Raw genomic sequence first — 11,882 nt, forward strand, 5'->3', positions numbered from 1 at the left:
CCCCTGCGGAGCACCCGGTGGCAAGTCACCCCACAACGCGGGATCAACCTCCCCTCCACCCTCCTCGCCCTCCTCCTCACCCTCCTCCTCGGCTTCCTCCTCCTCACCCTCCTCCTCGGCCTCCTCCTCCTCGCCATCAGGAACATACTCCTCCTCCTCAGACTCAGAAGGTGCCTCTGTATAGGAGGACATCGAAGAAGACCCTCCTATTTCGGACACGGCCCGGAGTTTTTTTGCCCCGGTTGCCTCTCCCCCCACCTCCTCCTCCTCTAGGGGCTCTCCCCCCACCGCCTCCTCCTCTAGGGTCTCCTCCCCCGACCCCTCCACCTCCCTGTGAGGTGTCATCCTCGCGTAGTCGGGAGGGAACCTTGTGGGCTCGTCCACTCCAAGTAAGTCCTTTAAATTTACTGAGGAAACTAGCGCCGCTGGACTTGCCCATGATTAGCAAACCTGCATTGAGAAGAGAATAAACAATTAGTAAGGATATCAATTAAACAAGCATACAGGAAAAACATTAATACCAGAAGAGCACATTAAGCATACTATTGTAATGATCATTAAAAGAACTTACATTTTCTAGAACCCATATGAATCATCACTATTGTAATCTATTTGTGGACCGGTCTCATCATCACTATCACGCATATCTTCTTCGTTGTCTGACGGAGGTGGAGGCTCTTCCTCATCGTCAGCGTCTTCATTTAACTTTTCAAGCATAATTATGTCTCTTTGATTCACAACTGCCTCACCATCAATCCGTGCGTCGTCGTCGTTTGGGTCCAGGTCAACATAACCCAAGTCATCATCCTCGTTGTTTCGGACCACGTCATCATGTTCCTCTTGATAGAACACTCCCTCGTATGTCATGGGGTTTATGTTGTAGTAATCATCATCGTTCGGGTCCGGTAGCTTACCATGCGGCGACACCTTGAACACAACTTCCCAACCCTTTAGGTACTCTTTCTGGCATGGGTAAGGCAGATAATATACTTGTGTGGCCTGGGTAGCGGCGATAAAGAGATCAGCTCCGGCATAGATGGTTGATGGTTTAACTTCAACTAAACCAACAGAAGGCGTATGTCTCAAACCCTTTTTGGGGTCGAACCATCGGCATTTGAACACAGTGATACTTAGGTGTTCGCGGCCATGTTTGAATGTAAGCTCGTATATTTTTCCTACCCTTCCGTAGTAATCTACTTTATTATCTCCTTCAGTGAAGACTCCGGTATTTATGGTTTTGGGATCAAGCCGACTGTTCTGGTGCTCCTCTGTATTGAAGCGATACCCATTCACATCATACTTTTCGCATGTCATGACGACAGGATCAAAACCCATGGAAACCCATCTCAATTCTTCATCCATTGATTCGGTCAGATCATTTCCCTACAAGTTTAATTGAAATTATAGGGTGCATGAGTTTAATTGAAATTATAGGGTGCATGAGTTTAATTGAAAGTGTGAAAAATTACTTTCTCCATGAACCACGCAACGAAATTTTTCCTTCCATCAGCACCCTTTCGGAGAAGAGCAAGTGCCTCCGCTTCAGTAGGAGGCAGCATTCCCGTCCATTCTTCTTCAACGAATCGACTACAATAAGAAAAGTGGTATAAGAACTAGGCAAAGTGAACATAACGAATTGACTAAAAGAATGGTGCAAAGGTATTACCTCATCCACTCATCCTCAACTTCCTTGATGTTGTGCAAGATATAGAACATGACATCCTCCCACTCATCTCGTGGCATGAGATAAGGTTTCGAGCATCCAGCCCTACCACCTTGCCCGATGAATAGAGGCAACTTGGGTTTATACTTGGGTTCTTCTGTATTGTATCGAGACACCTTATTGTGCAACGTGGGAACATGGTCCGGATAGTAGGTTGTCCTGAGGTCTGCCACCTCCTCTAGGATAACTGCCTCAGCTATGGAAGCTTCAATCTTAGCTTTGTTTCCACATTTCTGTCTCAGATGCTTGTTCTGTCTCTCAGGGCCGTACTGCCAACGATTCTGCACAGGGCCCCCCAACAATACCTCGTTCGGGAGGTGCAAAAGGAGATGTGTCATCGGAGTAAAGAAGCCTGGCGGGAAGATCTTCTCTAGCTTGCATATCAACTCCGGCGCCTTCTTATGCATTTCTTTTATCTTCTCAGGACATACTTCTTTAGCACAAAGCGTGTGGAAGAAATGGCTTAACTCCGCAAGCACACGCCAGACACGCTCGGGAACATAGCCCCGAACCATCACCGGCATAATCCGCTCAATCCATACATGATAGTCATGACTCTTGAGCCCGGTCACTCTGCCCGTTGAAAGATTGACCCCCTTACTTATATTCAACGCATAACCATCAGTGAACTTCACGACGTGTTTCAGCCACTTGAATGTCTCCATCTTATGATCCTTTTTAAGTACGAAGTCAGCATCTGGCTTGAACCAAGATTTTCGACTGCCTGTGGGAGGCTGCATGTGTAGACGTGGTCTATCACAAATATTCTGTTGATCAACTCTAGCATTAACATTATCCTTTGTCTTATCAGGAATGTTGAGGATCGTGCGAAAAAGGGACTCTGCGAGATTCTTTTCGGTGTGCATCACGTCTATGTTGTATGGAAGTTTGAGCTCCTTAAAATAGGAAAGCTGCGTGAAGGGGGTAATGTGAGTCCAGTTGTGCGTCTCACCATATCCTTCCAATTTTTTCCCTTTACCTTTTCCTTTGCCCTCGCCCTCGTCTTCGCCTGTGGCTTTGCCTTTGCCTTTGCCTTTCCCCTCACCGGCAGGCTTAAGAGCTTTAAGCTAAGCAAGCACATCCGCACCAGAAAATGTTGGAATCTCGTTTACTTCATGGACAACTTTGCCTTTTGTGAAGTTCTTCTTGTCTTCCCTATCAGGATGGTCTGGAGGGAGGAACTGTCGATGCAGGTCAAATGCAACATACTTGCCACCCTTCTTCAGCCAAATGAAAATCAAGGCCAGCATGCACACTGGGCAAGGCATCTTTCCACTTGTACACCATCCGCAGAACAGGGCATAACCGGGAAAGTCATGCATGCAATATTGTAGCCAAACTTTCATCAAGAAATTTTTCTGCAGATGTCGGTCGTATGTCAACCTCGGGAAGTACCAAGAATGGTGCAAATCATCCACCAACGGCTGCATAAACACACTCAAATTCTTCCCCGGATATTCAGGCCCCAGAATTATAAGCGACGGGAACATGGTCTTGCGTTGCATTATGGCGCCGGGAGGGAGATTCAGCGGAATAACAAATACGGACCAACAGCTGTATGGATTAGACGACATACCATATGGATTGAACCCATCACCTGTTATAGCAATTCTGACATTCCCAGCCTCGGCTGCTTCCTCCGGGTACTCTATATCGAATGACTTCCATGCTTCACCCCCTGATGGATGTACAATTTTTTTTAGATTGTACCTTTTCCCTTCCTTGTGCCACTTCATCATTTTGGCAGACTCCTCGGTGATGAAAAGGCGCTGCAGTCTTTTTATAAAATCAAGATACTGAAGAACCTTCACAGGGATTTTTAGCTGCTGCTTCTGACCATGCTTATCGACCACCTCAATATACCGAGAGGAACCGCACTTCCTACAGTACTTGTCATCCGCATACTCATGCCTAAACAAAAGGCAATTCTTTGGACAAACATGTATTTTCTCATAGTCCATCGAGAGCGCCTTCATGATTTTCTTCGTAGTGTACATGGTTTTCGGCAGTTCATGGCCCTCAGGCAGGTTGTTAGCCCATACTCCCAGAAATGCTTCGAAGCAACCTCGGCTACAGCCGTACTCAGCCTTGACTGCCATCAGTTGCGAGATGGCATCCAACACAGACAGCTTGGCACCCTCATAGAGAGGTTTCTTTGACGAGGCCAAGATTTCCAGGAAGGCCTTTGCGGTTTCCTCCGGCTCCTCCGGTTCATTCGCTGAATGTGACGGAGGTGTCGGCTGTGCAGCAAAGACATCATCTAGCATGTCTCTAACCCCATCGTCCTCATTGTTGGGGAACGTTGCAGAAAACAAAAAATTTCCTACGGTTTCACCAAGATCCATCTAGGAGTTCATCTAGCAACGAGTGATCGGATTGCATCTACATACCTTTGTAGATCACGTGCGGAAGCGTTCAAAGAACGGGGATGAGGAAGGCGTACTCGACGTGATCCAAATCACCGGAGATCCTAGCACCGAACGGACGGCACCTCCGTGTTCAACACACGTACGGTCAGCGTGACGTCCCCTCCTTCTTGATCCAGCAAGGGGAAGGAGAGGTTGAGGAAGATGGCTCCAGCAGCAGCACGACGGCGTGGTGGTGGTGGAGCTGCAGTACTCCGTCAGGGCTTCGCCAAGCTCTAGGGAGGAGGAGGAGGTGTTGGAGAGAGAGAGGAAGGCACCAAAGGCGTGGGGTGAGAGGCCCTCCTTCCCCCACTATATATAGGGAGCCTAGGGGGGGCGCCGGCCCTAGGAGATGCAATCACCTAGGGGGGCGGCGGCCAAGGGAGGAATCCCTCCTCCCCAAGGCACCTAGGAGGTGCCTTCCCCCTTTAGGACTCTTCCCTTCTTGATCTCCTGGCGCATGGGCCTCTTGGGGCTGGTGCCCTTGGCCCATATAGGCCAAGGCGCACACCCCTACAGCCCATGTGGCCCCCCGGGGCAGGTGGCCCCACCCGGTGGACCCCCGGGACCCTTCCGGTGGTCCCGGTACAATACCGATGACCCCGAAACTTGTCCCGATGGCCGAAATAGCACTTCCTATATATAATTCTTTACCTCCGGACCATTCCGGAACTCCTCGTGACGTCCGGGATCTCATACGGGACTCCGAACAACATTCATGTTACTGCATATACATATCCCTACAACCCTAGCGTCACCGAACCTTAAGTGTGTAGACCCTACGGGTTCGGGAGACATGTAGACATGACCGAGATTGCTCTCCGGTCAATAACCAATAGCGGGATCTGGATACCCATGTTGGCTCCCACATCTTCCTCGATGATCTCATCAGATGAACCACGATGTCGAGGATTCAAGCAACCCCGTATACAATTCCCTTTGTCAATCGGTATGTTACTTGCCCGAGATTCGATCGTCGGTATCCCAATACCTCGTTCAATCTCGTTACCGGCAAGTCACTTTACTCGTACCATAATGCATGATCCCATGACCAGACACTTGGTCACTTTGAGCTCATTATGATGATGCATTACCGAGTGGGCCCGGTGATACCTCTCCGTCACACGGAGTGACAAATCCCAGTCTTGATCCGTGTCAACCCAACAGACACTTTCGGAGATACCCGTAGTATACCTTTATAGTCACCCAGTTACATTGTGACGTTTGGTACACCCAAAGCACTCCTACGGTATCCGAGAGTTACACGATCTCATGGTCTAAGGAAAAGATACTTGACATTGGAAAACTCTAGCAAATGAACTATACGATCTTGTGCTATGTTTAGGATTGGGTCTTGTCCATCACATCATTCTCCTAATGATGTGATCTCGTTATCAATGACATCCAATGTCCATAGTCAGGAAACCATGACTATCTGTTGATCAACGAGCTAGTCAACTAGAGGCTTACTAGGGACATGTTGGTGTCTATTATGCACACATGTATTACGATTTCCGGATAACACAATTATAGCATGAATAAAGACAATTATCATGAACAAGGAAATATAATAATAATGCTTTTATTATTGCCTCTAGGGCATATTTCCAACAGTCTCCCACTTGCACTAGAGTCAATAATCTAGTTATATTGTGATGAATCGAACACCCATGGAATTCTGGTGTTGATCATGTTTTGCTCTAGGGAGAGGTTTAGTCAATGGATCTACTACATTCAGGTCCGTATGTACTTTACAAATATCTGTGTCTCCATCTTGAACATTTTCACGAATGGAGTTGAAGCGACGCTTGATGTGCCTGGTTTTCTTGTGAAACCTGGGCTCCTTGGCAAGTGCAATAGCTCCAATGTTGTCACAGAAGAGTTTGATTGGCCCCGACGCATTGGGTATGACTCCTAGGTCGGTGATGAACTCCATCACCCAAATTGCTTCGTGCGCTGCCTCCGAGGCTGCCATGTACTCCGCTTCACATGTAGATCCCGCCACGACGCTCTGCTTGCAACTGCACCAGCTTACTGCCCCACCATTCAAAATATACACGTATCCAGTTTGTGACTTAGAGTCATCCAGATCTGTGTCGAAGCTAGCGTCGACGTAACCTTTTATGACGAGCTCTTCGTCACCTCCATAAACGAGAAACATTTCCTTAGTCCTTTTCAGGTACTTCAGGATATTCTTGACCGCTGTCCAGTGTTCCTTGCCTGGATTACTTTGGTACCTTCCTACCAAACTTACGGCAAGGTTTACATCAGGTCTGGTACACAGCATGGCATACATAATAGAACCTATGCCTGAGGCATAGGGGATGACACTCATCTCTTCTATATCTTCTGCCGTGGTCGGACATTGAGCTGAGCTCAATTTCACACCTTGCGATACAGGCAAGAACCCCTTCTTAGACTGATCCATATCGAACTTCTTCAATATCTTGTCAAGGTATGTGCTTTGTGAAAGACCTATGAGGCGTCTTGATCTATCTCTGTAGATCTTGATGCCTAATATATAAGCAGCTTCTCCAAGGTCCTTCATTGAAAAACTCTTATTCAAGTAGGCCTTAATGCTGTCCAAAAGCTCTATATCATTTCCCATCAAAAGTATGTCATCTACATATAATATGAGAAATGCTACAGAGCTCCCACTCACTTTCTTGTAAACGCAGGCTTCTCCATAAGTCTGCGTAAACCCAAACGCTTTGATCATCTCATCAAAGCGAATGTTCCAACTCCTTGATGCTTGCACCAGCCCATAAATCGAGCGTTGGAGCTTGCACACCTTGTCAGCATTCTTAGGATCGACAAAACCTTCCGGCTGCATCATATACAATTCTTCCTTAAGGAAACCATTAAGGAATGCCGTTTTGACGTCCATTTGCCATATCTCATAATCATAGAATGCGGCAATTGCTAACATGATTCGGACGGACTTTAGCTTCGCTACCGGTGAGAAAGTCTCATCGTAGTCAATCCCTTGAACTTGTCGATAACCCTTAGCGACAAGCCGAGCTTTATAGATGGTCACATTACCATCCGTGTCTGTCTTCTTCTTAAAGATCCATTTATTTTCTATGGCTCGCCGCTCTATGGGCAAGTCAGTCAAAGTCCATACCTCGTTTTCATACATGGATCCTATCTCAGATTTCATGGCTTCCAGCCATTTGTTGGAATCCGGGCCCGCCATCGCTTCTTCATAGTTCGAAGGTTCACCGTTGTCTAACAACATGATTTCCAAGATAGGGTTGCCGTACCACTCTGGTGCGGAACGTGTCCTTGTGGACCTTCGAATTTCAGTAGGAGCTTGATCAGAAGTATCCTGATCATCATCATTAACTTCCTCTCTAGTCGGTGCAGGCACCTCAGGAACATTTTCTTGAGTTGCGCCATTTTCCGGTTCAAGAGGTAATACTTCATCAAGTTCTACTTTCCTCCCACTTACTTCTTTCGAGAGAAACTCCTTCTCTAGAAAGGATCCATTCTTGGCAACAAAGATCTTGCCTTCGGATCTGAGGTAGAAGGTATACCCAATAGTTTCTTTAGGGTATCCTATGAAGACGCATTTTTCCGACTTGGGTTCGAGCTTTTCAGGTTGAAGTTTCTTGACATAAGCATCGCATCCCCAAACTTTTAGAAACGACAGCTTAGGTTTCTTCCCAAACCATAATTCATACGGTGTCGTCTCAACGGATTTCGACGGAGCCCTATTTAAAGTGAATGCGGCAGTCTCTAAAGCATAGCCCCAAAAAGATAGCGGTAAATCGGTAAGAGACATCATAGATCGCACCATATCTAATAGAGTGCGATTACGACGTTCGGACACACCATTACGCTGAGGTGTTCCAGGAGGCGTGAGTTGTGAAACTATTCCACATTTTCTTAAGTGTGTGCCAAACTCGTGACTCAAGTATTCTCCTCCACGATCCGATCGCAGAAACTTGATTTTCCTGTCACGTTGATTCTCAACCTCACTCTGAAATTCCTTGAACTTTTCAAAGGTCTCAGACTTGTGTTTCATTAAATAGATATACCCATATCTACTCAAGTCATCAGTGAGGGTGAGAACATAACGATAGCCACCGCGAGCCTCAACACTCATTGGACCGCACACATCAGTATGTATGATTTCCAATAAGTTGGTTGCTCGCTCCATTGTTCCTAAGAACGGAGTCTTGGTCATTTTACCCATGAGGCATGGTTTGCACGTGTCAAATGATTCGTAATCAAGAGACTCTAAAAGTCCATCAGCACGGAGCTTCTTCATGCGTTTGACACCTATGTGACCAAGGCGGCAGTGCCACAAGTATGTGGGACTATCATTATCAATCTTACATCTTTTGGTACTCACACTATGAACATGTGTAGCATTACGCTCGAGATTCATTAAGAATAAACCATTCACCATCGGAGCATGACCATAAAACATATCTCTCGTATAAATAGAACAACCATTATTCTGAGATTTAAATGAGTAGCCATCTCATATTAAACGAGATCCTGATACAATGTTCATGCTCAAAGCTGGTACTAAATAACAATTATTAAGGTTTAAAACTAATCCGAAGGTAAATGTAGAGGTAGCGCGCCGACAGCGATCACATTGACCTTGGAACCATTCCCGACGCGCATCGTCACATCATCCTTCGCCAGTCTCCGCTTATTCCACAGCTCCTGTTTTGAGTTACAAATGTGAGCAACCGCACCGATATCAAATACCCAGGAGCTACTACGAGTACTGGTAAGGTACACATCAATTACATGTATATCACATATACCTTTCGTTTTGCCGGCCTTCTTGTCCGCTAAGTATTTGGGGCAGTTCCGCTTCCAGTGACCACTTTCCTTGCAATAAAAGCACTCAGTCTCGGGCTTGGGTCCATTCTTTGGCTTCTTCCCGGCAGCTTGCTTGCCGGGCGTGGCAACTCCCTTGCCGTCCTTCTTGAAAGCTTTCTTTCCCTTGCCCTTCTTGAACTTAGTGGTTTTATTCACCATCAACACTTGATGTTCCTTTTTGACTTCTACCTCTGCTGATTTCAGCATTGCAAATACTTCAGGAATGGTCTTTTCCATCCCCTGCATATTGAAGTTCATCACAAAGCTCTTGTAGCTCGGTGGAAGCGACTGAAGGATTCTGTCAATGACCGCGTCATCCGGGAGATTAACTCCCAGCTGAGTCAAGCGGTTATGTAACCCAGACATAGTGAGTATGTGCTCACTGACAGAACTGTTTTCCTCCATCTTACAGCTGAAGAACTTGTCGGAGACTTGATATCTCTCGACCCGGGCATGAGCTTGGAAAACCATTTTCAGCTCTTCGAACATCTCATATGCTCCGTGTCTCTCAAAACGCTTTTGGAGCCCCGGCTCTAAGCTGTAAAGCATGCCGCACTAAACGAGGGAGTAGTCATCGGTACGTGCCTGCCAAGCGTTCATAACGTCTTGTTCTGCAGGGAGAACAGGTTCGTCACCTAGCGGTGCTTGTAGGACATAATCTTTCTTGGCAGCTATGAGGATGATCCTCAGGTTCCGGACCCAGTCCGTGTAGTTGCTGCCATCGTCTTTCAGCTTGGTTTTCTCTAGGAACGCGTTGAAGTTGAGGACTACGTTGGCCATTTGATCTACAAGACATATTGTAAAAAATTTAGACTAAATTCATGATAATTAAGTTCATCTAATCAAATTATTCAATGAACTCCCACTTAGATAGACATCCCTCCTGTAATCTAAGTATAACATGATCTGAGTTAACTAGGCCGTGTCCGATCATCACGTGAGACGGACTAGTCAACATCGGTGAACATCTTCATGTTGATCGTATCTTCTATACGACTCATGCTCGACCTTTCGGTCTTCTGTGTTCCGAGGCCATGTCTGTACATGCTAGGCTCGTCAAGTCAACCTAAGTGTTTGCATGTGTAAATCTGTCTTACACCCGTTGTATGTGAACGTTAGAATCTAACACCCGATCATCACGTGGTGCTTCGAAACAACGAACTGTCGCAACGGTGCACAGTTAGGGGGAACACTTTCTTGAAATTATTATGAGGGATCATCTTATTTACTACCGTCGTTCTAAGTAAACAAGATGCAAAAAAACATTATAAACATCACATGCAATCAAATAATAATAGTGACATGATATGGCCAATATCACATAGCTCCTTTGATCTCCATCTTGGGGCTCCATGATCATCTTGTCACCGGCATGACACCATGATCTCCATCATCGTGTCTCCATGAAGTTGCTCGCCAAATATTACTTCTACTACTACGGCTAACGCGTTTAGCAATAAAGTAAAGTAATTTACATGGCGTTTCTCAATGACACGCAGGTCATACAAAAATAAAGACAACTCCTATGGCTCCTGCCGGTTGTCATACTCATCGACATGCAAGTCGTGATTCCTATTACAATAGCATGAACATCTCATACATCACATATATATCATTCATCATTCATCACAACTTTGGCCATATCATATCACAAAGAACATGCTGCAAAAACAAGTTAGACGTCCTCTAATTGTTGTTGCAAGTTTTACGTGGCTGAAATACGGTTCTAGCAAGAACGTTTTCTTACCTACGTGAAAGCCACAACGTGATTTGTCAACTTCTATTTACCCTTCATAAGGACCCTTTTCATCGAATCCGCTCCAACTAAAGTGGGAGAGACAGACACCCGCCAGCCACCTTTATGCAACTTGTGCATGTTAGTCGGTGGAACCGGTCTCACGTAAGCGTACGTGTAAGGTTAGTCCGGGCCGCTTCATCCCACAATACCGTTGAAGCAAGATAAGACTAGTAGCGGCAAGAAAGTTGACAACATCAACGCCCACAACAAATTGTGTTCTACTCGTGCAAGAGAACTACGCATAGACCTAGCTCATGATGCCACTGTTGGGGAACGTTGCAGAAAACAAAAAATTTCCTACGGTTTCACCAAGATCCATCTAGGAGTTCATCTAGCAACGAGTGATCGGATTGCATCTACATACCTTTGTAGATCACGCGCGGAAGCGTTCAAAGAACGGGGATGAGGAAGGCGTACTCGACGTGATCCAAATCACCGGAGATCCTAGCGCCGAACGGACGGCACCTCCGTGTTCAACACACGTACGGTCAGCGTGACGTCTCCTCCTTCTTGATCCAGCAAGGGGAAGGAGAGGTTGAGGAAGATGGCTCCAGCAGCAGCACGACGGCGTGGTGGTGGTGGAGCTGCAGTACTCCATCAGGGCTTCGCCAAGCTCTAGGGAGGAGGAGGAGGAGGTGTTGGAGAGGGAGAGGGAGGCACCAAAGGCGTGGGGTGAGAGGCCCTCCTTCCCCCACTATATATAGGGAGCCTAGGGGGGGCGCCGGCCCTAGGAGATGCAATCTCCTAGGGGGGTGGCGGCCAAGGGAGGAATCCCTCCTCCCCAAGGCACCTAGGAGGTGCCTTCCCCCTTTAGGACTCTTCCCTTCTTGATCTCCTGGCGCATGGGCCTCTTGGGGATGGTTCCCTTGGCCCATATAGGCCAAGGCGCACACCCCTACAGCCCATGTGGCCCCCGGGGCAGGTGGCCCCACCCGGTGGACCCCCGGGACCGTTCCGGTGGTCCCGGTACAATACCGATGACCCCGAAACTTGTCCCGATGGCCGAAATAGCACTTCCTATATATAATTCTTTACCTCGGACCATTCTGGAACTCCTCGTGACGTCCGGGATCTCATCCGGGACTCCGAACAACATTCGGGTTACTGCATATAC

General features: G+C 47.0%; 1 protein-coding gene across 1 annotated transcript; it reads right to left on the reverse strand.

Annotated features, from left to right (window-relative positions):
* Window positions 1-1,390: 1,390 nt before the first annotated feature.
* Window positions 1,391-2,321, reverse strand: LOC125517320. Its single transcript, XM_048682515.1, has 2 exons — window positions 1,667-2,321; window positions 1,391-1,587 (listed from the first exon to the last, which is right to left on the reverse strand). Exons 1-2 carry the CDS (start codon window positions 2,245-2,247, stop codon window positions 1,446-1,448), a joined length of 723 nt encoding a protein of 240 aa, XP_048538472.1. The 5' UTR covers window positions 2,248-2,321; the 3' UTR covers window positions 1,391-1,445.
* Window positions 2,322-11,882: the final 9,561 nt, after the last annotated feature.

Source organism: Triticum urartu, chromosome 6, assembly GCF_003073215.2.
Source record: "Triticum urartu cultivar G1812 chromosome 6, Tu2.1, whole genome shotgun sequence".
In the NCBI taxonomy this organism is placed as follows: domain Eukaryota; kingdom Viridiplantae; phylum Streptophyta; class Magnoliopsida; order Poales; family Poaceae; genus Triticum; species Triticum urartu.

Excerpts from the sequence above, each read along its gene's own strand:
- LOC125517320 (XM_048682515.1), bottom strand. The coding sequence starts at position 2,247 with ATGCCGGTGATGGTTCGGGGCTATGTTCCCGAGCGTGTCTGGCGTGTG. Across the intron at positions 1,588-1,666 it reads GTTGAGGATGAGTGGATGAG|TCGATTCGTTGAAGAAGAAT; the intron begins GTAATACCTTTG and ends TTCTTATTGTAG.